Source organism: Schistocerca cancellata, chromosome 7, assembly GCF_023864275.1.
Source record: "Schistocerca cancellata isolate TAMUIC-IGC-003103 chromosome 7, iqSchCanc2.1, whole genome shotgun sequence".
NCBI classification, from domain to species: domain Eukaryota; kingdom Metazoa; phylum Arthropoda; class Insecta; order Orthoptera; family Acrididae; genus Schistocerca; species Schistocerca cancellata.
The window spans coordinates 502602187-502629957 of record NC_064632.1 but is presented as its reverse complement, the minus strand read 5'-3'; the positions used below and the strand labels follow the sequence as shown (position 1 = coordinate 502629957).

The window sequence follows — 27771 nt, the reverse complement described above, 5'->3', positions numbered from 1 at the left end:
ATAAAATTCCAGGAAGAGATTGTAAGGCGTTCGGGGGAACCTCGTATATAACAGTACTTTTATTATTTTACAGTTGATGATTTACGCGTCCTGGTGTGATACTCATAGTAAAAACAGGGGAGCAGTAATTTTCTTAGTATCTTGCGCACATTGTAAAAGCCGCAGTTTTACAATCACTTGGATGTTTTAATGTTTCCATAGAAAAATAAACTCGGTTTACATTCATAAAAGATTTTTCCCTCACCGCACAGTTTGGCGTCAAACCATGCCGATTACTGGCGAAGATAACTAGCAATCTACTGTGATAAACATTTTGATGCAGTCTTCTCGGGATGTGAATTATTTTTTTCTCTGGATGAATTAAAAGCAGGTTTGAATATTTATGATCAAATGCCTTACATAAACATGAAAATATATATCGTATGGATGCAACAGCGAAATGCACTCGGAGGGAATGACTAGAGTACTGCACGATGGCAATAAAAAAAAAAAAAAAAAATGGTTCAAATGGCTCTGAGCACTATGGGATTAACATCTATGGTCATCAGTCCCCTAGAACTTAGAACTACTTAAACCTAACTAACCTAAGGACATCACACAACACCCAGTCATCACGAGGCAGAGAAAATCCCTGACCCCGCCGGGAATCGAACCCGGGAACCCGGGCGCGGGAAGCGAGAACGCTACCGCACGACCACGAGCTGCGGACTGGCAATCACTGACCTCGAAAAATGTACTCGTATGATCATGAATTTGTTTGTCTTCCCCATGAGTTAATTGGCAGAGGAAATATGTTCTCCTTCACGTGGCGTTAATCACATCAGTCTAAAAATTTGTTGTGTATACCTGTTGCTAGTCTCACAGATTTTGCCACGCGGACTGGCCGCGCGGTTAGAGGCGCCATTTCACTGATTGCACTGCCCCTCCTGCTGAGGTTCGAGTCTTCCCTCGGACATGGGTGTGTGTTGTTCTTAGAATAAGTTAGTATAAGTTAGTTTAAGTAGCGTGTACGTGTAGGGACCGATGACCTCAGAAGTTCGATCCCTTAGGAATTCACACTCATTTCAACATTCTCCCAGATTTTACTGGAAGAATGATGACGTTCCCATATTTTTCCGTCTACTCATCCACAGTTTTCTTGAATCTTCGGTCTAAAGAGACACTGCTCGCTTGTAGACATACGTAGATCTTTGGCTGTAACTTTCTAGGAGTGTTTACAGTGTACTGCGCTGTATACGCGTGATTCACTTTCTCCGTATCCCGTCGCGATGGTTCAGGGTTTGGTTACAAGTCTTTTGGTAGTGACAACCTGTAAAGAGAACATACGTATGTGAATATTTTATTATACGTAACGATACAGTGTTTCGATTGACTACGACGAATGAGAATTCTCGACTCACCTGTTTGATCAGACGTTTTAATTACAATGCCTTCCTGGAAAGTTATTTGCAGATTACTTGTGGACGCCGTAAGTACAATCCTTTCATGGAGATTTATTTGCAATCCTTTACATGCTTTTTATAAAAATATTAATGCGTACAGTATATTGAGCATTATTTCGGTTTATTTCCTTGTAAGTAACTTAAAAGACTCTCCAGCCTAACATGCCTTCGAAGGCCTTCGACTGCCGTGTCATCCTGAGCTTAAGACGTCACTGGACACGGGTATGGAGGGACATGTGGTCAGCACACTGGTCTCCCGGTCGTCGTCAGCTTTCGTGACCGGAGCCGATGCTGCTCAGTGAAGTACCTCCTCAGTTGGCCTCACAATGTCTCTGTGAACCCTCCTTGCCAACAACGCTCGTCAGACCTGAACTGTCACCCATCCAAGTGCTAGCCAAGCCCGACTGTGCTTGACTTCGGTAATCTGACAGGAACCGGTGTTAGCACTGCGGCAAGGCCGTTGGTAACGTAAAAAAAGAGAATAAAAAAAACTGATTCTCCCAGAGATACTTGAGTCTCCGACCCTCGAATAACCATTATCTACTATCTCAGCTGCGCCATCCACCGCCTGGGAACTACAATAATACAAATGACTCATCTCTCTCCAGGCCTGCGTCTCACTCCCACTAATATCACTTGCTTTTTTGGTCAAGTCCTGTACGTACCATAAATTTGGATGAAATCGGTAGTGACGACTAGGCACGATCACCTTGTGAGTACGCAGACTCCAGTTCTCTACTGACCAAAACACACTTGTTTCTTCAGTAGAATTTAAGCTGACGTGTCATGTTTTGACGGCGAATAGTCACATGTACAGATTAAATGAGTTTCTGGGCAGCAGAATTTGGGTCAAAACCTGACGTCGCGACAATATGTGTACGTACTGGGTTCAGACCGTAATTTTGCAACATATTTCGGATCATTCCTACAGAAGGGGTGCAGTCCAACATATGTAGAAGTATTGTGGAAGCATCACTCCCGTGCTGGGTGAAACTGAACGTGGCAGACTAAACGTTTTGTATAAAACGGCGAAACATGTCAGAAATATCTACGGCGCAAGTAGGACGCGTCATTGGGAGCTGCTAACAATGACATCCTTTCCACCGTTGAGTTCCTTGAGGATGTCCTCCAAAGGTCGTCCCTTGGTTTCCGGCAGCAGCCACCATCCGACGAGGCTGCAAGTCAGGCAGGCAGCTGCGAAGAACCAGAAGGTTCCGTACACTCCCATGGACTCCGACATTGTTGGGTACAGTTTGGTCAGGATGGTTGCAGTGACGCAGACCATTGTGTACATGGCAATGGCAGCCAGACCTCTGATCCTCGGAGCCGCGATCTCAGAGAGCACCACATACGGCAGTGGGTTCAAGCCAAAGGAATGCATCAGCACGTATATGGACAAGCATGTGGCAGGCAACCATCCGACGGACGATATATCTACGTCTGTCTCCTGCTTGAGGTACATGTAGACCCCCAGGAGTGTGACACAAGTTCCGATTACCGCATTGGAGAGAAACAGTAGGGGTCGTCGACCGAGGCGATCCATCGCAAGGGCCGACGCCAGACCGCCAACAACCTGTGCAGACAGAAGAAAAATGGTAACTCTACATTTGGAAATGTCTTTACCGTGTTTGTTTTCGAAATATTAGGATATTGGGGATGCGACTCTGTAAGTACACTACTAGCCATTAAAATTGCTACACCAAGAAGAAATGCAGATGATAAAGGGGGATTCATTGGACAAATATATTATACTAGAACTGCCCTTTGATAACACTTTCACGCATTTTGGGTGCATAGATCCTGAGAAATCAGTACTCAGAACAAACACCTCTGGCCAACATAACGGCCTTGATAGGCCTGGGCATTGAGTCCAACAGAGCTTGGATGGCGTCTACAGCTACAGCTGCCCATTCAGCTTCAACACGATACCACAATTCATCAATAGAAGTTTTTGGCATTTTGTGACGAGCCAGTTGCTCGGCCACCATTGGTCACAAGTTTTCAATTGGTGGGAGATCTGGAGAAAGTGCTGGCCAGGGCAGCAGTCGAACATTTTCTGTATCCAGAAAGGCCCGTACAGGACCTGCAACATGCGGTCGTGCATTATCCTGCTGAAATGTAGGGTTTCGCAGGGATCGAATGAAGGGTAGAGCCACGGGTCGTAACACATCTGAAATGTAACGTCCACTTTTCAGAGTGCCGTCAATGCGAACAAGAGGTGACCGAGACATGTAACCAATGGCACCCCATACCATCACGCCGGTTGATACGCGAGTATGGCGATGACGAATACTCGCTTCCAATGTGCGTTCACCGCGATGTCGCCAAACACGGATGCGACCGTCATGATGCTGTAAACAGAACCTGGATTCATCCGAAAAAATGACGTTTTGCCATTCGTGCACCCAGGTTCGTCGTTGAGTACACCATCGCAGGCGTTCCTGTCTGTGATGCAGCGTCCGGGGTAACGGCAGCCATGGTCTCCGAGCTGATAGTCCATGCTGCTGCAAACGTCGTCGAGCTGTTCGTGCAGATGGTTGTTGTCTTGCAAACGTCCCCATCTGTTGACTCAGGGATCGAGACGTGGCTGCACGATCCGTTACAGCCATGCGGATAAGATGCCTCTCATCTCGACTGCTAGTGATACGAGGTCGTTGGGATCCAGCACGGCGTTCCGTATTATCCTCCTGAACCCACCGATTCCATATTCTGCTAACAGACATTGGATCTCGATCAACGCGAGCAGCAATGTCGCGGTACGATAAACCGCAATCGCGATAGGCTACAATCCGACCTTTATCAAAGTCGGAAACGTGATGGTACGCATTTCTCCTCCTTACACGAGGCATCACAACGACGTTTCACCAGGCAACGCCGGTCAACTGCTGTTTGTGTATGAGAAATCGGTTGGAAACTTTCCTCATGTCAGCACGTTGTAGGTGTCGCCACCGGCGCCAACCTTGTGTGAATGCTCTGAAAAGCTAATCATTTGCATATCACAGCATCTTCTTCCTGTCGGTTAAATTTCGCGCCTGTAGCACGTCATCTTCGTGGTGTAGAAATTTTGATGGCCATTAGTGTAGTTGTACAAATCACATCTGAATTAACATACAGAGTATTATTCATTCTGTACTTAGTACACCGAACAAAAAATTAACCAACCACAGGAGACATCAAGGTAATACCGTGTCATGCGCTATCGAATCGTCAGTCAGAAGCTTCAGCTAGATACTGTGTAACTTTGGAAACATATACTTTCCATTCCTCACTGTTTGCTTTTGTAGTTCCCAGTTCGAAGACTGCTTTGATGCAGCTCTCCGTATTACTATAAACTGTGCAAACATTTTCATCTATGAATTACTGTCACTGACTTCCGTACTGTTCTCTTTGTCTACCTTTACGATTTGTACAACGCCCCGCCCCCCTACTTGCCACTAATACTAAACTGGTGATCCCATGACGTCTCAGAATGTGTCCTATCAACCGATCCCTCCTTCTAGTCCGGTTGAGACTCAAATTTCATTTCTTCTCAACTCTAGTCAGTAGCCTAGTAACGTGATGCACCCACCTAATCTTTAGTCCTGGTGTCTCTGCCACTGAACGTCACTAATTCCCACTATACATAACCTCAACCTACCATTTTCATTTTCAAATTTTCTAACCTACCTACTCCGGGTAGAGCTCTAGTTTTGTTTCCTAGATGACGACACCCTCCTGAGAATCCCAGTCCGGTGATCCTAACTGGGAACTATTTTACCTCCTGAATATTCTGCCCACGAGAGGGCCATCATCATCTAACCACACAGCAGAGCTGCATGCCCCCGGGAAAAGTTACGACCGTAATTTCCAGTTGCTTCCAGTCGTTCGTAGTACCAGTACAACAAGGCTGTTCTGGTTGATGCTACACGGTCAGATCAGTAAATGATCGAGACTGCAGTTAGTGAAAACGCTACCGACCCATTCCAGGAATCACTTGTTTCTGTGGCCTCCGTCGTGGCTGCAACTACCACACGGCTACCTGCACCACGGAGGCATGCAAGACAGGCCACCAACGGCAAGATGCCTAGTTCAAGGGAGAGGGGGTGAGCAGTTCCTCACAGTATTGTGGCCATTATTAATACTTAGGACTGTGTTACACGGTATTAGCGTGACATATCCAGGAGTGACTAAATTTTTATCTGTGTACTGCTGTTTCCTCCCTTGAAAGAGCTCGTCTGGTATCATTGATACGGGAACGTGTAAGACAGGGGCGGGCAAACGTTGCACGCGGCTCGTGAGCGCACACCGCTGCACGTGTGCTGCTCGCGTGCAATCGTCGAATGGGGCAGTGGCGACAGCCGGCAGGTTGCGGCAGTGTAGTACAAGGCTAAGCCGCGGACGTTGATGCGAAGCGACCACTACGTAGTGAACGTTGTAGTTCAAGAACCGGAAAATGCAGAGTGAATCAAGGAAACGGAGACGTGGAGGTTTGCTATCGTTTAAAAAGTAATGGGAGAATCATTTTTTCTTTGTGCAAAGACGTGAAAATTCGAAATGTTTAATATGTGGCAGTATTCTCGCTGGTCAGCGGAAGTTTAGTATTGAAGGCCATTATAATAAATTTCACAAGGACGAGTACAATTTATTGTCGGATTCTGAGCGGATGGGGAAATTGACTGAGCTTAAGAAGAGCGACGATATTAGATGCATCTGTCCTAGTTGCCGTTGTCAAGACAGATCTGCGACTTTCTCTCGTCATGTCTCTCATCTAAGTAATTTAACATTTTATGGAGCACTGTTTTCAATTTTTCAGGACGACAACAATAATAGCCCAGCGGTACGTGCAAGCTATAAAATTGCGCTTAATATAGTGAGAGGTGGAAAACCATTTGCTGAATTAATAAGCCTCGGTTAAAAGAGCAAATATAAGTGATGAAAATTTACGTAACTGTTTGCGTTTGTCTGTATGCAGAAATTTTGTTCCAGATATTAAACGTATTATAAACTCCACCTGTGATAATTAAATACAACGTATCGTAGTTAATAGGTACTCTTTCAAACCATGATTTATTTCAAGCACTCCTGCTAACCTTATTCCATCATTGAATAAAGCAAGCTAGAAAAACAAAACGCATTACAGAGGAAGGAGTGGACAGAAGGTATGGTGGGGAGGGGAGGTAAGCGGGTGGCCAGCTTGCCCCTGTGTGCACGCAGAACACCTGTTAACTGCACGTGTGCAAGTGCACCGCACACGTGCAGGATTCCTGCCCGCCCCTGGTGTAAGAGGTGTATCATGAATGTAGAACAATGTTAATATGGACAAGAAGAAACTGAAATCGGGATCATGTGATCAGTTCACGGTATGCCAGTCGTCTAGGATCCAACCGATATGGTCACGAGCCCAGGAGAGGCGCTGCTGGCAACGTCGTGCTGTTATCAACTGGACTCACGTCGGTCGTCTGCTGCTATATAGCCCATTAACGCCAAATTTCGGCGCAGTGTCCTGACAGATATGTTCGTCGTACGTGTCACTGTGATTTCTGCGGTTATTACACACAGTGTTGCTTGTTTGTTAGCACTGACAACTCTACGCAAACTCCGCTGCTCTACGTCATTAAGTGAAGGCCATCGGCCACTGTGTTTTTCGTGGTGAAAGGTAATGCCGGAAATCTGATATTCTCGACACTCTTTTGACACAGTGAGTCTCGAAATGTTTAATTCCCTAACGGTTTCAAAAATGGGCTGTCCCATGCGTCTAGCTCCGAGTACCATCCCGTGTTCAAAGTCTGTTAATTACCGTCGTACAGCTGTAATCACTTCGGAAATATTTTAACATGAATCACCTGAGTACAAATGATAACTCTGCCAATGCACTGCTCTTGTTACACCTTGGGTAAGCGATACTACTGCCATCTGTAAATGTGCACAGCGCTATCCCATGACTTTTGTTACCTCCGTGTATATTCATTCAGTATACGAGAATGAGAGTACTCAAGACTTCCAACAAACTTTACACATATTTTCGAAACTATTTGAAATATTTCTTGCTATATCCTCCAGAAAATTATGAAACGAAAAGAGTCTATCGCTTACTACATTTTCGCTGTTGATGCAGTAAAACTTTGGCATTCGGCGTGAAGTTTTTAATTCATTACGTGTTTGCTACTAACTCTGTCCGAATCCGATTTTGCAGGCAGTATTCACATATATCACCGGATGCAGCTGCAAAATTGTATCACTTTACGACTCAGAGTTCAGGAGTGTGGCGTCTTAAACACTGAGATGCGTGAAAAACGGAGCACGATTCTTTAAGGAATCGTAGGGAGAAGGTCACTGGTAGATGACGAAAAGAAGCCCGTCGAAGACGCTTAACGGGAGAAGAGAAAGAGACAAAAAAATGGTTCAAATGGCTCTGAGCACTATGGGACTTAACATCTATGGTCATCAGTCCCCTAGAACTTAGAACTACTTAAACCTAACTAACCTAAGGACAGCACACAACACCCAGCCATCACGAGGCAGAGAAAGTCCCTGACCCCGCCGGGAATCGAACCCGGGAACCCGGGCGTGGGAAGCGAGAACGCTACCACACGACCACGAGATGCGGGCGAGAAAGAGACAAGCTAGTGAGATATCTGCTACTGCATCTAGGAACAGTTAAGCTGTAGAAGAAAAAATCAGTCGGGAGAAACCGGTGGCTTACTTTGGCAAACTGGCGCCCAAGGCAAACTTGAACGTAGTCTGTCCTTCCCCCTTCCACCCAAGGTCTCTGCCGACAACTCTCAACTTTTTTGTTTCATCGTATTCACTGTGCTGCTTAGCCTGGTTCTTCCTTTATTGAGACCAACAACATTCACATGAAATTAACAAGTACGCATTTCAGTAATTGTTTTCCCTGTGATATAGTTCAAAATATGTAACATGCAATCCAAATTCGTATTTCTTGCAACAGTAACGTGATTCCTTTTGCATTCTTTAATTGCCTGTTATTACAAATCGTAATAAACAACAAATACAAAACAAATCTTGATAAATAAAAATTACATGTATTTCTTCACGAATTAGCATTAGTTATAACTAGAAGAAAAGTTGCTATAATTATGTGTCCGGATACCAGTACGTGTTGTGACGTGGGCCTTCGAAGATGGCGTTCATAACCTGCATCTAAGAATGAGGCAGGATTCGCGAGAGTTGGGCTACTAAATTACCACATCACGCACGAGTGGGTAGATGCCAATCCTCGAGCAGTTGTGGAGGTGAGGAATCAAGATGGCTTCTTTAATGAACGCACAGTAATTATTGGTGCGAGACTCAAAGGGCAAACACTTCAGCAAACGGATTAACAGGTGCTGTGTAACAACGATTTCTGCACTATGAATTACCAGCATTTTTGGAGAATGTTACCCTTGCAGAAAGACAATGACGCTGCTTTATGCACGACTGCGCAGCACCCCATTTTTTACGGATCGTGCAACAGTACGCCACCACGACGCTCCGTGGCGATTCGGTAGCATGGCCGGTAGCTGCTTCTAGTCCAAGTGGCACACAGATGCAACTGCTCAGTCGTGAGTTGTGCTGACATAAGTTAACACGTGTTTGTGTCTATCGTCACGGAAATCGGACAGCATAATATTGCGCCACGGTATGCCATTTCTTTTTGTGTTAAATTGGGTGAAAACGCAACGACAACGTACGGTAAGCTTCAGAAGGCTTTTGGGAAGGAGGTTATGTCAACAGCTCAAGTTTGTCATTGGCACAAAATGTTTAGTGAAGCAGAACGAATGTTGAAGATGAAGACCGCAGTGGACGACCGTAAACCTCATGAACGGATGTCAACTTGGTCAGGGTGTGTGAACACGTACGACCTGAAGTAAGACTATTCGTGAAAATGATTGCAGAAGAACTGAACAACAATCGAGAAATGGTTCGCCTAATAATAATTGAAGATCTTGGTATGAGAAAGATTTGTGCAAAAATGGTCCCCAAAAATCTCACACCACGACAGTGAGAAAATACGGAAAAATGTGGTAGCCGATCTGTTAGAGTAAACGGATATCAATTCAGAATTGTTGAGCCGTGTAATCTCTGGTGATGAAAGTTGGTTTCTTCAGTACGATCCAGAGACAAAACGCCAAAGTTCGCAATGGTGCTCAAAGGTATCACCCAGACCAATAAAAGCCCGCACGTCAAAGTTAAAAGTGAAATGCATGCTTGTGTGCTTCTTTGATTCCAAGGGAATTGTTCATGAAGAGTGGGAGCCTCCTGGACAAACAGTTCACCAATATTACTACAAAGAAATTTTAGAAAGACTTCGTAATGGAGTTCTTTGTGTCCGTGCCAACATTGCTGATAATTGGATTCTGCATCAAGATAATGCGTCATCCCTTACTGCTGTCAGTACAGCAATTTTTAACCTCAAAACAAATTTCAGTATTACCACAGCCACCTTATTCACCAGATATCGCTCCGTGCGACTTTTTTCTATTTCCAAAAGTCAAAACGGCGGTCAAGGGACACCATTTTCAAACAACACAAGATGTTCAAAAGGCTGTGACGAGGGTCTTGGAGGACATTACAGAAGATTAGTTCCATAGATGTTATCATCAATGGCAGAAGCGCTTGAAAAAGTGTGTGCAATGAGAAGGGAACTACTTTGAAGGAGACAACATTAAACTTGACTAAGACGGCAAGCAACTTTCTTTTCACATCAGTCTCATTACTTTATTGCCGCACCTCGGACGTCAAAAGGGCGTGTGACGAAAGCTCGTGACGCAATTCGGATGGAGCGAGATGTATGTGAAGGAGTGCGTGATTGATTACGAAGAAGGGTTGAAGGATGTGTCAGAATGTATGGTAACCACACGCAATACTCGTATACAGGGTGTTTCACAATTCATGTTACACACTTCTAGAGATTATAAAGTGGACTTAGTAGATCAAGTTTTACATAGTAAGCCATGTCCGGAAACGTCATCCAAGGACGCTACAGTTATAAAAGCAGGCGCCTGTAAATGTACGTATATACTGGGTGGTTCCGTGATGATACTACAAACTTTCATTGTTAATGGAGACGGGTAAATGTATCAATTTGAGGTAAGGGTCCCTGGTCCGGAAACGAGTGAATCGAAAGTTACGAGCGAAAATCATTCTTATACCTCTAACAATGGAGTACATATACCGGTACTGTTGCTACTAAGAATGTAGGATATATAACTTTCAGAGGTGGTAGTATTGGCCAAGACTAGAAAAGATGTTCAGTAAACACGGATTCTAAAATGTATACATGAGGAGTTACGAGGATTTGTTCATCTTCGCTAGTATGAAACATCTCTATTGAACAGTGCATTTTGGAACTCATGTTTACTAGATACTTTTCCTTGTTTTGGTTCATACTACCGTCTCTGAAAGTTACCTGCCCTGCAATCTCAATAACAACAGCAGCAGAACGTGTTTTCATGTACAGTACATGTACGTGTACTCTACTGAATCGACCCGTATAGATACACGTTTACAAGCGCCGCCGCCTGTAACTTTCTCTGTAGCGTCGTTGAATGACATTTCCGAGATGGTTTCCTGTGTCAAACTTGATCTAAGTCCCCTCTACAATGTGTAGAAGTGTGTAATATGAATTACCTTGTAGTGTCTGCTTTCACGTAAGAGACGGGAGAGAAAAGACAGACTGGTCCCTATCTCAACACGCACTGGTCTGTGAACGTAAAATTATAGTAATTTTTTGTTTTGACCAATTCCTGCAGAAACATTTTTTTTTATTTTAATATTTTTCTTTTTCTTTTAGAAGTCCTATTGACTCTTCACGCTTTTGCTGTGTTGGCCTCTTCGTATAATGAAAGTGGCCTCACATTTCAACCAAAGGAAACACGAAATGACGGTCTAAGTGCCAGATAGGAGCAGGATTTACGGAAGTATAGCTCCACTGGGTCGAATTTCAATCTCTTCACGAATCCTTTCCATGCAATCCGTTCCCTCACTATTTTAATGAATTTCAGACGATTCCCATTCCTGTTTCTCTCGCTTCTCCTCCTTCATTCCCTTTTTCTCCTACCTTCACCTTATGTTTTACTTATCAGGGCGAAAACGGCACCCAGTGCGTACTCTTGGGCTGATATACAGCCCAAAAGGCTGGGTTGTGCATAACACATTGCAGAGGATGTCTGGTGTAGTTGTAATTGTAGAAATGAAAATAACAGCCACGAGGTACGAGATAAGAAAAGACTGAGAAAACCGTGAATCGAAACGCTTAAGTTGACATGGAGGCTGCTGAGCTCTGAAGCAATAACGTACCTGCAAAGCACCTAAGATGATCGTTGCCACCTCGGAGGGTACGGATCCTCCAGCCTCATCGAACATGATGACGGCATAGTTGAGCACAGCGAAGGAACCGCAGAGCTGCAGGTTGGTGCCTAGGTTGATGGCATTGGCGAAGCCCCTGAGCGAGGCCCTGGAGCAGAGTTCCTTGAGGGTGACGCGTCCCGTGTCACCTTCTTTGCCTCCAGCCAGCGATGCCTGAATGCGTGCCATCTCGTGCTCCACCTGTTCCTCTGAGATCCCTCGACGCAGCCACCTCAGCACCTGTGGCACAGGACGCACGCCCAACTCACTTAATGTCCTAACTGTCTGAAGCATAATGATGCCGTGAAAGCCACGGATCAGTGCAGTCAGGCTGATGCGGTAGATTTTGAATTCCAAAAAGAGCTTTACTTGGTACTATGTCAATGATCATTAAAAAGAGTACAATCATACTGAGGATTCCTTGGTAGGGACGACGTAGTCATGTTATCTTGAACGGCATATGCTAGCCAATGTATTGGAACACTTCCTCTTCTGCATCTACGTTCATGTTCTGCAAAAGTCACTGAAGTACATAGCAGTGGGCACTTCCTATTGTACCAGTTATTGGGGCTTCTTCCTATTCCATTCATGTATGATGTGTGTGAAGCACGTCTGGTTAAACGCCTTGTAGCATGCAATAATTAGTTCAAAAAATGGTTCAAATGGCTCTGAGCACTAAGGGACTCAACTGCTGTGGTCATAAGTCCCCTAGAACTTAGAACTACTTAAACCTAACTAACCTAAGGACATCACACACATCCATGCCCGAGGCAAGATTCGAACCTGCGACCGTAGCGGTCGCGCGGTTCCAGACTGTAGCGCCCAGAACCGCTCGGCCACTCCGGCCGGCCTGCAATAATTAGTCTAATCTTGTTTTTGCGATCTATAAGAGAACAGTGCTTAGGGTATTGCAGGAAACTCCTACAGTCACCACTTATTATCGGTTCTTGAAACACTCTCAGTTGGCTTTTTGGGGATACTTTGCGTCTTCCTTCATGCGTCTGCCCGTTCAGTTTCTTCATTTTTCCATGACACTCTCTCAGCGTTCAAGGAAACCCGTGACCATTCGTGCTGCTATTCCTCGTGTATATTCGATATCCTTCATTAGTCATATTTGCTACATGTCTCACACCGTTGAGTAGTATTCTAAGACGTGTCGCACGAGTGTTTTACAAGCAATCTCGTTTGCACACTGATTGCATTTCCTTATTAACCTACAGTGAACCAAGATCTTGTCACCTGATTTATCCACGCTTAGTCTGTGTGATCTTGTGATACCATATTCTTACAAATAGTTACACTCAGATATTTGTATGAGTTATCCAATTCAAATTCTGAGCCACTGACATTATAGTCAAAGGGCGCAAAATAAAACCGTTCTCGTTTATAAATATTTAAATAGAGCTGCAAAAATATTAAAGCAGATTTTTATAAGATTTGCAGATGGTGTAAAGACTAATTACTTTCTTTAAAACTACAGTAGTTTTTGTTTTGTGACTTGTGTGTCATCAACTAATCCTGTTAGAAATAGGAGCTAAATACAGTATCAACAAACAGGCTACGAACGAGATATTGCAGAATGTGATAACAGGAAGTGAATACCTAATCAACATGAAAGGAATGGGAATGTTCTGTTCTTGTTTCGTGACTTGGTTCAAATGGTTCAAATGGCTCTGAGCACTATGGGACTCAACTGCTGTGGTCATAAGTCCCCTAGAACTTAGAACTACTTAAACCTAACTAACCTAAGGACGTCACACACATCCATGCCCGAGGCAGGATTCGAACCTGCGACCGTAGCGGTCGTGCGGTTCCAGACTGTAGTGCCTTTAACCGCTCGGCCACCCCGGCCGACTTCGTGACTTGCATGTCGAGAACCAAGCCTGTTAGGAAGAGTACCTAAATACAGCGTCAACACACAAGTTACATATAAGACAGTGAAGTATCTAATAACTGAAAATGTATACATAATAAAAAAGATAGGGATAACAAGCGAGCTAAAAGCAAAGGAATTAAGGTGTATAATAAGGGAAAAACTAGCATTCAGCCAGGAAACGAAAGTGAAGAAGAAAAAGTATACATGAAAATAACAGGTAAATTTGGATAGAACATGGCCTTATCACAATAGCAGACGAGAGAGCCCTATAGTTATAATGAAACAGGAATAATACAGTCACAAGTCTGTAAAATTTCTACGAGACAGCAACAGAATGAAGTTAACCAGTGGCTGAACACAAAGACAAAAAGGAAAATACACAGAAACTTTAAAAAAATCTCACACTTATTCACAAAACAGGAAATGAAGTGGCTAAAACAAAAGAATCCCAACGCACCAGCTTTGCAAGGAATAACAAAATTCTTAAGCAAGACATTCCAATCGGACCAGTTGAGTATTTTAAAAGTGTATTAGTCGATCTGGGGCCAGCGCGCCTGCCCAAACCCTTTAAGAGATGTACTGACAGACAAGGTCATCTGGGAAGGTACAAACACACGAGAAACATAAGAATAAGAAACATCCACAATAGCAAGCAAATAGCATACCCTCAGCGACAGCAATGGAGTATGGTAAAGGACTGGCAGCATGTTGAAAGAATCAACAAAGACTGAAAGTAGCCTACAGGATGGCCAAGTCTATACAAGAGAGACTGAAGACAACCAACACTAGCACATACAAACACAACACATTTCGAATCTGTCAATTCACATGTGAAGACTGTAACTCAGTTTTTAGTGGACACACAAGCAGAAATTTCAGGATTAGATGCACCTACGACAAAGAGGGTAATTACGAGTGACAGTAGCAGTTGCACATTTTTTTATGCGTAGGCGGCACAAACCAAAAGGCATAAAGACCAACATAAAAATGTTAAATGCAGCAACAACCCCACACAGAAACTTACAACAGAAAAAAATTACCCTATACCAAAAGCCAAAATATGAGGACATAATGAATACACAGCGCTCTACAATATAACCCCATTTTCAGCTCTCTCTCTCTCTCTCTCTCTCTCTCACCACACACACACACACACACACACACACACACACACACACACACACACACACAAGCACACACACTCACTCCATCCTGTAGAGAAATGGAAAATTGGAACCAACATAGGGTAAACACACTAAACTTAAATATATAGGCTCTACCCTACTGCTCACCAACTTACATAGCTCGTTTATAATCAACATACAACCGCAACATTTTCGAAATTTGTTACTTCAACGTAACAAACGGTAATCAAATAACAAAAAAGTAGTTATTGACAGTTGAATGTAATGACAGTGCTATATTCTAATATTAGCAACGCAGGAAAAAAGCAGTAGTTTCGCTAGAGGCCTAACATTTTAATATATGTACGTCATATAATAGTGAAAAATTGTAACTAATTGCAGATGACAACCTGGAACAAAATATCAGCTATACAGCAAATGTGAGACAGCCACATAAAAAAAAGTGAAACTAAGATATATATTTTTTCTATAAATGATTTAATAAATCTGAATACCATAACTCAAAACTATATTTATTAGAATGAAAAATTTCTTTACATGTTATTTGACCGAAAATAAGTGAACACGCTGAAAATGCACCGAAACATCTTTGGGAGTTAAAAAGAACAAACTGTGTTCGCTCAAGTGATTACTGTATTTCCATGATTATAAGATTAGACCATTTACACTAAATACAGCGCACAGAAGCATTTAAGCAGTCATTCTTACCACGTTCCATGCGTGGTTGGAAAGGGAACAAACTCTAATACCTGGTGGAATACTAAGTACCCACTGTCATGCTCGTCACAGTGGTTAGCACAGTATGGGCGTAGTTGTGGGTGTGAATAAAAGATTGAGCGATTACGTAGCAGAACAGCGTTTTTCTTGGAGAAAGTAATTCATATTCACTCATAAATTATTAATCAGTTATTTCAAACGTACAAATGAAATACACTGACGGAAAAAAATCGTGGCACCAAGGAGGAGTTGTGCGACACACAGAAAAGTTGATAGGGGTGTTGCAACATCTGAAAGATGATACCTGTTCAAATTCCGCAGCAGTCGCATAAGAGTGGTAATAGGATACAGTGCAGGCTTGCTTTAAACACACGCTATAACAATCATAAGCGTTAGTTACCTTTGGGACGGGAGGTAGTGAGTTGACGTTAGTGAAGTTTATCTTCAGGGCGACAAAGACGCCTTTGCTAACATCTCATTGAGTTTGAATGAGGTAGTGAAATAGGGCTGCATTATTTCTTCTACAATATTGCAGAAAGACTTGGCAGGAATGTAGCACAGTGCACATGATTGCTAGTAGCGGTGATCACGAGAATGTACGGTGGCAAGAAGACCGGGCTCCGGAAGACCACGTGACACCACCGAGAGAGAAGCCCATCGTGTTCGGAGCATTGCACTGCGCCTAAAGCAGCAATTTAAGCAGCATTTGGCACCACAGTGACATAACGAACTGTTACAAATCGGTTACTTCAAGGACGGCTTCGAGCCAGACGCCCTGTAGCGTGCATTCCGCTGACCCCAAACCACCGCCATTTAATACTTCAGTGGTGTTAAGCGAGAGACCATTTGCTCATGAGGAGGTTGGTAGAGGGCCCGCAGCCAATGTGTTTGCATTCTAGACGCATTGGATCTACACCTGGGGTTATGGCCTAGGGTGCGGTATCGTACGACAGCAGAAGCACTCCCGTGTTTATCCTTAGCACTCTGAGTGAAGATCTGTATGTCAGTCTCGTGATTCGACTTGCTGTGCTGCCATTCACGAACAGCATCCCAGGGGGTGTTTTACAACAGTATAATACTCGTCCACATACCGTTGCTGGGACACAACATGCTCTGTAGTGTGTCGAGATGTTGTCTTGACCTGCACCATCGTCATATCTGTCTCCAATCGAGCACATGTGGGACATCATCGAACGACACTTCCAGCGTCGTCCACAAACAGCGTTAACCGACCATGTATTGACCATTTCAACAGACATGGAACTCCATCTCACAAATTGGCATACTGCACCTGTACAATGTATTGCAGGCATGCTTGCACTCAACATTCTGGCTGTTAAACCGGTTATTAAGGTTCCAGTATTTCATATTTGCAATGGCTTATCTCCCGCTAACATACGAGGTGCATTCAAGTTCTAAGGCCTCCGATTTTTTTTCTCCGGACTGGAAAGAGATAGAAACATGCGCATTGTTTTAAAATGAGGCCGCGTTCATTGTCAATACGACCCAGAGATGGCAGCACTGTCCGGCAGATGATATTTTACCGCCAGCGGCGAGAATGAGAACTGTTTTAAATACTTAAAATGGCGACGTTTTCCTTACTTGAACAGCGTGCAATCATTCGTTTTCTGAATTTGCGTGGTGTGAAACCAATTGAAATTCATTGACAGTTGAAGGAGACATGTGGTGATGGAGTTATGGATGTGTCGAAAGTGCATTCGTGGGTGCGACAGTTTAATGAACGCAGAACATTGTGTGACAACAAACCGAAACAACCTCGGGCTCGCACAAGCCGGTCTGACGACATGATCGAGAAAGTGGAGAGGATTGTTTTGGGGGTCGCCGAATGACTGTTGAACAGATCGCCTCCAGAGTTGGCATTTCTGTGGGTTCTGTGCACACAATCCTGCATGACGACCTGAAAATGCGAAAAGTGTAATCCAGGTGGGTGCCACAAATGCTGACGGACGACCACATGGCTGCCCGTGTGGCATGTTGCCAAGCAATGTTGACGCGCAACGACAGCATGAATGGGACTTTCTTTTCGTCGGTTGTGACAATGGATGAGACGTGGATGCCATTTTTCAATCCAGAAACAAAGCGCCAGTCAGCTCAATGGAAGCACACAGGTTCACCGCCACCAAAAAAATTTCGGGTAACCGCCAGTGCTGAAAAAATGATGGTGTCCATGTTCTGGGACAGCGAGGGCGTAATCCTTACGCATTGCGTTCCAAAGGGCACTGCGGTAACAGGTGCATCCTACGAAAATGTTTTGAAGAACAAATTCCTTCCTGCACTGCAACAAAAACGTCCGAGAAGGGCTGCGCGTGTGCTGTTTCACCAAGAGAACGCACCCGCACATCGAGCTAACGTTACGCAACAGTTTCTTCGTGATAACAACTTTGAAGTGATTCCTCATGCTCCCTACTCACCTGACCTGGCTCCTAGTGACTTTTGGCTTTTTCCAACAATGAAAGACACACTCCGTGGCCGCACATTCACCAGCCGTGCTGCCGGCCGCGGTGGCCGTGCGGTTCTAGGCGCTGCAGTCCGGAACCGTGGGACTGCTACGGTCGCAGGTTCGAATCCTGCCTCGGGCATGGATGTGTGTGATGTCCTTAGGTGAGTTAGGTTTAAGTAGTTCTAAGTTGTAGGGGACTGATGACCTAAGATGTTAAGTCCCATAGTGCTCAGAGGCATTTTTGAACCAGCCGTGCTGCTATTGCCTCATCGATTTTCCAGTGGTCAAAACAGACTCCTAAAGAAGCCTTCACCGCTGCCATGGAATCATGGAGTCAGCGTTGTGAAAAAGGTGTACGTCTGCAGGGCGATTACGTCGAGAAGTAACGCCAGTTTCATCGATTTCGGCTGAGTAGTTAATTAGAAAAAAAAAAAAAATCGGAGGCCTTGGAACTTGAATGCACCTCGTAAACCTGTGATCTTCACTGGTTGCTCGTTTGGGTAGTACTTTGGAAAAGAAAATTATTTGCAATTACATCCCCATTAACATACTTAAAATGGGGAAGAAGTTTAGCGTGACCGCCAATGTCGATGGAGTTGGAATCAGAAATGAGAACTTACGTCTTACGTCTGTCGCTAATACGGCTGCTGATTATGTAAGCAGAGAGAGAAATTTTTGCAATTTCAGTTACAGCTTCTGAACCAACGATTATTTTTACCATTTCTTTACGGACGGTCATTGACAACCTTTCTGCTACTGTGGTTTTTTTTTTATCTTTACGATAAGTTAGGCTATCTTAGAGCCACCTCCCTGCAGTTTGTACGAAACACGTGCCGATGTAATCATGAGCTTCACTTATTTTTTCCTTTGTTCAGACACAACAACCGTCTAAAGTAATTCACGTCTTTAATAAAGAGAGGAATGTTTTGTTGACAGAAGTTGTTTCAGTTTTCTGGGCATTGCTGCATTTTTAACCACACACAACTCACTCAGGGATCTGGGCATGCTGTGTCACCACACAAAAAGTAAGACAAATAATTAAGATAATAACTATTATATTGCTCTTTAACTACGTTCGGTTTCTTTTTTTCGTGCCAGAGGGTTTCGCTACTTACACTCAAGGACAGACCACTCCGTACAATGAACTAAGCCATGCCGGAGAAAAATAGTTTAATAACACTGTGACAGAAAATACTGGTGTAGCAATCACAATATTCGCACTATTGACGAGCACAGTTGTGATAAAACTGAACTGAAATACTCAAACAATGGGAAGTTCAGGATGGAATAACAACACTATTGTTGTCTGACAGTGTTCAAATGGCTCTGAGCACTATGGCACTCAACATCTGAGGTCATCAGTCCCCTAGAACTCAGAACTACTTCAACCTAAGGACATCACACACATCCATGTCCGAGGCAGGATTCGAACCTGCGACCGTATCGGTCGGGCGGTTCCAGACTGAAGCGCCTAGAACCGTTCGGCCACAGCAGCCGGCTCTGACAGTGTTGGGTCCTTCGGCGGCGAACGAAACGTGCAATAAAGTTTAGGAAACAGCTACCAACTGGAAAAAAATGTGAAAACAATGCAATAAAAATAATAAAAGGGAGTAATTTTTGTTAATCCCCAGAATTTTAGGGAAAAGAACGTACAGCCAGCCGCACATAAAGATGCGGTGCAGTGGTGTGGGCGGGAATACAATTTCTCAAGGAAAGCAGAGTATAACAACTGTATATAGAGTAAATATATAAAATCTATTTTAAGTAAGAATAACGCTTTTGCCAAGAATAAACAAGCACCTTTATACTTAAAATCGAAGGAAATAAATTACATTTAATTTCTTTAAAATATTCGTGGTATGTCTAAAATCGAACTCCCTTAATTTCTTGTAATAACACATAGAATACATGAACTGTCTGAGATACTGCAGCAACTCAGTGTAGGTAAAAGAACAGGAGTTTTTGTAAGATGTGGTGTTCACCACTTGTTTCTACATCTAACCATGGTGAAATAAGGAATGCTGGCTTAACATCTGACAACCAAGACATCAGAAATTACAACTATCCTGATTCATAAGATGCCAATACATAACCCTAAGGCAGCAGCGGTAAGCAGTAATTCCTCATATGTTCTAGCTACAGTATCACAATAAAGGATCACCAACAAAAACATGGCGACCAGACATCTGTCATCCAAAAAACGCCACTAAGATCAGACTAGCATAAAGCTGCACGTGTGTTTCAATGCCTTCAATGACCTGCAAAGTTGCCCCCTTGTGGGACGCCAGAGAACACTTCCCTAAGAAACGAAGACCAGAAAAATTCGGTGAGCAGCAGGAATCGCTGCGAGTGTACGTATGATTTAGTTACACTGTATCTAATTGGGTGATATTTTCATCTAGCAACAGAAAGGCATTTTCAAAACTTAAAATTAAAGGAATAACTATATTTAACGACCATTCATTTGGTAAAGTCGTAAACTGGAAGTTCTGTGTGGAAATTTTGCCAGAATGCGGGGAACCGTTGTGCACCCAAGAGATTGTGGAATGTTTAACAGCAATCCTATACAGAAAATCAAAAGCAAAATTAATATTCTGTAAGGCTCTCAGCTAGAAGAATTGCAAAAACATGAAGAACTAATTGTTAAGAGGATGAAAGCGATAGTTTACTTGAAAATAATTAGAATTCGAGAACATACCTTCTCTGCTTCTGTCAGATTCCTGGGAGGAGAAAGAATTAGACGATTTCGATGTAGATTTAAATTACAAGTTAAAAATTAAGATGGATATTATTAAAAGTACACGAAAAAAACGTAAAGAAATAAGGGAGAGGAAGGAGTGAGGCTTAGGAATGGGGAATCGAGTGGAGGAAGGCGGAAGAGGATGGGGAAGGGGGAGTGTTGGGTAGGTGACTGTAGATAACAGTAACGCTGAAAGTATAAGTCATGAGGTCAAATGTGATCAGAATGCCTTTTGTCCTCCTACTGACGACGTTTTAATAAAATTCACATATGTTGAAATTTCCCATATTACTTGAACTTAAAATTGCCGCATTGTTTACTCTCTACAATATTTTCTGGGCTTTTCTTATGCTAACTGTATGCCGACCGGAGTGGCCGAGTGGTTCTAGGCGCTACAGTCTGGAACCGCGCGACCGCTACGGTCGCAGGTTTGAATCCTGCTTGGGGCATGGATGTGTGTGATGTCCTTAGGTTAGTTAGGTTTAAGTAGTTCTAAGTTCTATGGGACTGATGACCTCAGAAGTTAAGTCCCATAGTGCTCAGAGCCATTTGAACCATTTTGCTAACTTTGTAATGTGATTATTTCCTTAACACATCAGCATTCTATTCTATCCTTTTCCATAGTGAAAACTGAGGACTTCTGTGAGAGGTCCAGCATAATTTGGAAGCGATGTTCTCTGAGAACACTCTTATTAACTTTTACTGTTTCTGAAAAACTTCTTGTTTTTGACTCAATGAATGACTTACGCAAGGGATTTCCGCTGAATATCAACTGCCTTTTATGCCTACAAGACCACCACTTTTTGCCCATAAATCACCTTTCGCGCACATTTTAATTCACTACCTATTTTTTGCTAAGATAAATACTGTAAAGTTGTCACCATCTGTTGAAGGTGAATACAGAGTTCATCAATCCTCCGTCTTCATTCGATTGTTTCCAGAGATAAACTTCACAAGTATCACTGCAGTACTGTGTGTCTGATACGAAATTGACGCCCGCGGCATCCAACAGAAGTTTTTCTTTACACGCCATCACAGTGAGTGTACGTTCTTTTTGTGAAAATAAACCCTCATAGATTGTACTTAAAGAAGACATAACTGTCTTTATCGTGGTATTGATGCTGCTCTTTTTGAGTATTCAATCCTGTTGCCTATACCCACAAGAAATTAAACTATATATGAAGATAGTAACTGTTCTCGAAAGAACAGATACCATTGATGACCGTGCAGCTTCTCTAGAATGAATAATAATTAATTGAAAACCTCAGCTGCCGACATGTGTTGTTGACATACCTCGATGTGGACAGCTGAAAGTGTGTGCCCCGACCGGGACTCGAACCCGCGATCTCCTGCTTACATGGCAGACGCTCTATCCATCTGAGCCACCGAGGACACAGATGAATAGCACCACTACAGGGACTTATCCCTTGCACGCTTCCCGTGAGACCCACATTCCCAACTGTCCACAATCTACACACGTAATGTTCCTAATAAATACTTTGCCCTTCCACTCATCACTAGCTCCCACCAAAGTGACGATTCCCGTAATAGTTCGGGCAACCTGTGCCCATTCGCACAGACTAAGGTCAGATGGATAGAGCGTCTGCCATGTAAGCAGGAGATCCCAGGTTCGAGTCCCGGTCGGAACACACATTTTCAGCGGTACCCATCGAAGTATGTCCACAACACCTGTCGACAGCTGAGGGTTTCAATTAATTATCATTTAAAAAAATTAAATTTTGTCTGAACAGGCCTCGGAATACCCACTGGTACCGGCCAACCACCGTGTCTTCTTCAGCGATAGGCGTCATTGGATGCGGATATGGAGGAGTAAATGGTCGGCACATTGGTCTCCCGGGCATCGTCAGTTTTGGTGACCGGAGCCACTACTCAATCAAGCAACTCCTCAACTGGCCAAGTGCTGAATGGACCCCAGTTGCGACTAGAGCTCGACGGATCCGGAAGCTCACAAACACGAGTGCCACTCAAGTCTGACAGCGCTGAACTTTGGTGATCTGAAGGGAAACAGTGTTACAACTGCTGTAAGACTGCTGCCGCTTGTACCCATACATGCCATTAAATGATGTGAGGTGGGAGAAATAATAATACAATTTGTACGAAAAATGTAGTTATTAGATTGTTGCCGTAAAAACTGAAAAAAAAAACAGCCCTTGCAGCAGCTGTTACCTTTCTCGCCTGCTCATACCGATGAACGGTTGCCAGCCTGTACGGTGTCTCAGGCATGAAGGCGAAACAGATGATGAAGATGGCTGCAGGGGCGATGTTCACGTACAGCACGGTATAGTAAGGCAGGACGGCGCCAATGACGTAAGCGAACAGCAGGCCGCTGTTGCACAGCAGGGGCAGCAGGCAGCCCAACCTGCCCCGCACCTCGTCGCTGGTCGTCTCGCTGACGTACAGCGTCGTCAGCATCAGCGAACCGGCGCTCTGCGCACCGGCCAACACCCTGCAGGCAGAGGAGGTGCAAGGTACTGACGACACAGACGCACAAACGTACGGATTTGAAACTAAAACTCCGGTGACAGTAGTTATGGGATAGCGATACGGGCATATGCAGCCGTCGGTTGTGTTGCCTACGCGAAGTATAGAAGTGGCAGTGCGTTGCCGGAGTGATTTGTACTCAGATGATTCATACACTCCTGGAAATGGAAAAAAGAACACATTGACACCGGTGTGTCAGACCCACCATACTTGCTCCGGACATTGCGAGAGGGCTGTACAAGCAATGATCACACGCACGGCACAGCGGACACACCAGGAACCGCGGTGTTGGCCGTCGAATGGCGCTAGCTGCGCAGCATTTGTGCACCGCCGATGTCAGTGTCAGCCAGTTTGCCGTGGCGTACGGAGCTCCATCGCAGTCTTTAACACTGGTAGCATGCCGCGACAGCGTGGACGTGAACCGTATGTGCAGTTGACGGACTTTGAGCGAGGGCGTATAGTGGGCATGCGGGAGGCCGGGTGGACGTACCGCCGAATTGCTCAACACGTGGGGCGTGAGGTCTCCACAGTACATCGGTGTTGTCGCCAATGGTCGGCGGAAGGTGCACGTGCCCGTCGACCTGGGACCGGACCGCAGCGACGCACGGATGCACGCCAAGACCGTAGGATCCTACGCAGTGCCGTAGGGGACCGCACCGCCACTTCCCAGCAAATTAGGGACACTGTTGCTCCTGGGGTATCGGCGAGGACCATTCGCAACCGTCTCCATGAAGCTGGGCTACGGTCCCGCACACCGTTAGGCCGTCTTCCGCTCACGCCCCAACATCGTGCAGCCCGCCTCCAGTGGTGTCGCGACAGGCGTGAATGGAGGGACGAATGGAGACGTGTCGTCTTCAGCGATGAGAGTCGCTTCTGCCTTGGTACCAATGATGGTCGTATGCGTGTTTGGCGCCGTGCAGGTGAGCGCCACAATCAGGACTGCATACGACCGAGGCACACAGGGCCAACACCCGGCATCATGGTGTGGGGAGCGATCTCCTACACTGGCCGTACACCACTGGTGATCGTCGAGGGGACACTGAATAGTGCACGGTACATCCAAACCGTCATCGAACCCATCGTTCTACCATTCCTAGACCGGCAAGGGAACTTGCTGTTCCAACAGGACAATGCACGTCCGCATGTATCCCGTGCCACCCAACGTGCTCTAGAAGGTGTAAGTCAACTACCCTGGCCAGCAAGGTCTCCGGATCTGTCCCCCATTGAGCATGTTTGGGACTGGATGAAGCGTCGTCTCACGCGGTCTGCACGTCCAGCACGAACGCTGGTCCAACTGAGGCGCCAGGTGGAAATGGCATGGCAAGCCGTTCCACAGGACTACATCCAGCATCTCTACGATCGTCTCCATGGGAGAATAGCAGCCTGCATTGCTGCGAAAGGTGGATATACACTGTACTAGTGCCGACATTGTGCATGCTCTGTTGCCTGTGTCTATGTGCCTGTGGTTCTGTCAGTGTGATCATGTGATGTATCTGACCCCAGGAATGTGTCAATAAAGTTTCCCCTTCCTGGGACAATGAATTCACGGTGTTCTTATTTCAATTTCCAGGAGTGTATATTTTAGTTACCACGTTCAAAATCTAAAGTTGGTACGTGAATAACAGCGGCCCTTGAAGAACCCGTTTCATATTTACTTACGCACGTAAGCAAAAGTGATAAGAAAAGATAATAAACATGAGAGAAAGAATCATGCTCTAACTAAAAAAATTCATGCTGATAAATTAAAAATAAAAATATATAAAAAATATATATATAATTTTTTTGTGTACGCCGTAACAAATGGCACCGACGTCAGAAACAGTAGCTGGAGCTAGACGCATGGGATTTTCCATTTTGGAAATCTTTGGGGAATTCAGTATTCCACAGTGTGAAGAGTGCGCCAAGGAAACAAATTTCAGGCATTGCCTGTCACCACAGACGACACAGCCACAGACAGCACAGTGGCCGACGGCCTTAACTACTGAGGGCAGCGACGTCCACGTAGAGTTGTCAGTGTTAACAGACAAGCAGCACTGCGTGAAAGAACCACAAATATCAGTGTGGGACCTACGACGAACTTATGCGCTAAGACATTGCGGCAAAATTCGGCATTAATGGGCTATGTCAAAAAATGTTCAAATCTTATGGGACTTAACTATTAAGGTCATCAGTCCCTAAGCTTACACACTACTTAACCTAAATTATCCTAAGGACAAACACACACACCCATGTCCGAGGGAGGACTCGAAGCTCCGCCGGGATGGGCTATGTCAGCAGACGAACGCCGCTAGCGTATTTGCTAACAGTACGACATCGCCCGCAGCATCTCTTCTTGGCCCATGACCATATCGGTTGGACCCTAGGCGACTGGAGAACCGCGGCCTGATCAGATGAGTCTCGATATCAGTTGGTAACAGCTGTTGGTAGGGTTCGAGTGTGGCACAGTCCCCACGGGGTTGAGTTTACGTGGAATGGACTGGGTCCTCTGGTCCAACTGAATCCATCATTGACTGGAAATGGTTATGTTTGGCTACTTGGACTTCATTTGCAGACCTTCATCGACTTCATGTTCCCAAACAACGATGAAATTTTTAGGATGACAATTGGCTGTATTACCAGGTCACAGTTCGCGACTGGTTTGAGGAACATTCTGGACAATACAAGCGAATGTTTGGGCCTCGCTGATCCCCCGACATGAATTCCATTGAACCGTTAATTGGAAGGCCAGATCGTGTACAAATCCTGTACCGGCAACACTTTCGTAAGGGTGGACGGCTCTTGAGGCAGTGTGACTTAATACATCTGGAGGGGACGTCCAACGATGTGTTGAGTCCACGCTATGTCGAGATGGTGCATTACACTGGCCAAAAGGAGTTCCGACACGACATTACGAGGTATCCCATTACATTTGTCACCTCACTGTAAGCACTCCTTCGGAACTGTGGAATGGAATTTCAGGAGCTGTGGATGTGAGCTCAATGAACACAATACTGGTGACGTCCTTAAAAGGAAACATTGGTTGTTTTGAAGCTCTGTAAGAAACGTAAACCTAGCACCAGGCGGTCAAGTGGTCGTCTACTGCTGAATTAAGTCATCGCAGTTATGTGGTGTACACATGGCAGTCGGTTTAATGAAACTGTTGCAGTAAGGTGGGTCGACGTGGAGAAGTAATAGACTGGCAGAAAAGAGCTAGTCTGGCTTGGGGTGCTCATGACCAAACAGTGATTTAAGTTACCAGAATGAGATTTTCACGCTGCGGCGGAGTGTGCGCTGATATGAAACTTCCTGGCAGATTAAAACTGTGTGCCCGACCGAGACTCGAACTCGGGACCTTTGCCTTTCGCGGGCAAGTGCTCTACCATCTGAGCTACCGAAACACGACTCACGCCCGGTACTCACAGATTCACTCCTTTCTTTCAGGAGTGCTAGATCTGCATGGTTCGCAGAAGAGCTTCTGTAAAGTTTGGAAGGTAGGAGACAGGATACTGGCAGAAGTAAAGCTGTGAGTACCGGGCGTGAGTCGTGCTTCGGTAGCTCAGATGGTAGAGCACTTGCCCGGGAAAGGCAAAGGTCCCGAGTTCGAGTCTCGGTCGGGCACACAGTTTTGATCTGCCAGGAAGTTTCAGTGATTTAAGTTGCCTGGCTGTTCGGTGGAAACAAGATTATGGACTTTCATCGTGAATTCTTAGGCTGAATATCTATTACTCTCACAAGCTATTGCTTTTGCGAGCTATCACTATATTTTGTATTGTATGACTTATTACACAATTGTAACAAGACTACAGAGAAGTCATATACCTTTTGGGTCAAACTGAAACAGGGCTTACTGGAGTCACAAACGATTATATTGAGATAGGAACCCAATGGTCGGAAATGCATATTTATCGTGTTATACACTCCTGGAAATTGAAATAAGAACACCATGAATTCATTGTCCCAGGAAGGGGAAACTTTATTGACACATTCCTGGGGTCAGATACATCACATGATCACACTGACAGAACCACAGGCACATAGACACAGGCAACAGAGCATGCACAATGTCGGCACTAGTACAGTGTATATCCACCTTTCGCAGCAATGCAGGCTGCTATTCTCCCATGGAGACGATCGTAGAGATGCTGGATGTAGTCCTGTGGAACGGCTTGCCATGCCATTTCCACCTGGCGCCTCAGTTGGACCAGCGTTCGTGCTGGACGTGCAGACCGCGTGAGACGACGCTTCATCCAGTCCCAAACATGCTCAATGGGGGACAGATCCGGAGACCTTGCTGGCCAGGGTAGTTGACTTACACCTTCTAGAGCACGTTGGGTGGCACGGGATACATGCGGACGTGCATTGTCCTGTTGGAACAGCAAGTTCCCTTGCCGGTCTAGGAATGGTAGAACGATGGGTTCGATGACGGTTTGGATGTACCGTGCACTATTCAGTGTCCCCTCGACGATCACCAGTGGTGTACGGCCAGTGTAGGAGATCGCTCCCCACACCATGATGCCGGGTGTTGGCCCTGTGTGCCTCGGTCGTATGCAGTCCTGATTGTGGCGCTCACCTGCACGGCG

At 44.9% G+C, this 27771-nt stretch overlaps 1 protein-coding gene across 1 annotated transcript in view; it reads right to left on the bottom strand.

Moving 5' to 3' along the window:
- Nucleotides 1-2103: 2103 nt before the first annotated feature.
- Nucleotides 2104-27771, bottom strand: part of LOC126092862 (facilitated trehalose transporter Tret1-like) — an 87721-nt gene continuing 62053 nt past the window's right edge. Inside the window, exons 3-5 of the mRNA XM_049908592.1 lie at nt 22898-23177; nt 11724-12011; nt 2104-3015 (exon numbers count right to left, since the gene is read on the bottom strand). Of these exons, the coding sequence (XP_049764549.1) occupies nt 2512-3015; nt 11724-12011; nt 22898-23177 (1072 nt within the window). The 3' untranslated portion in view covers nt 2104-2511. The remainder of the gene's footprint in view (nt 3016-11723; nt 12012-22897; nt 23178-27771) is intronic.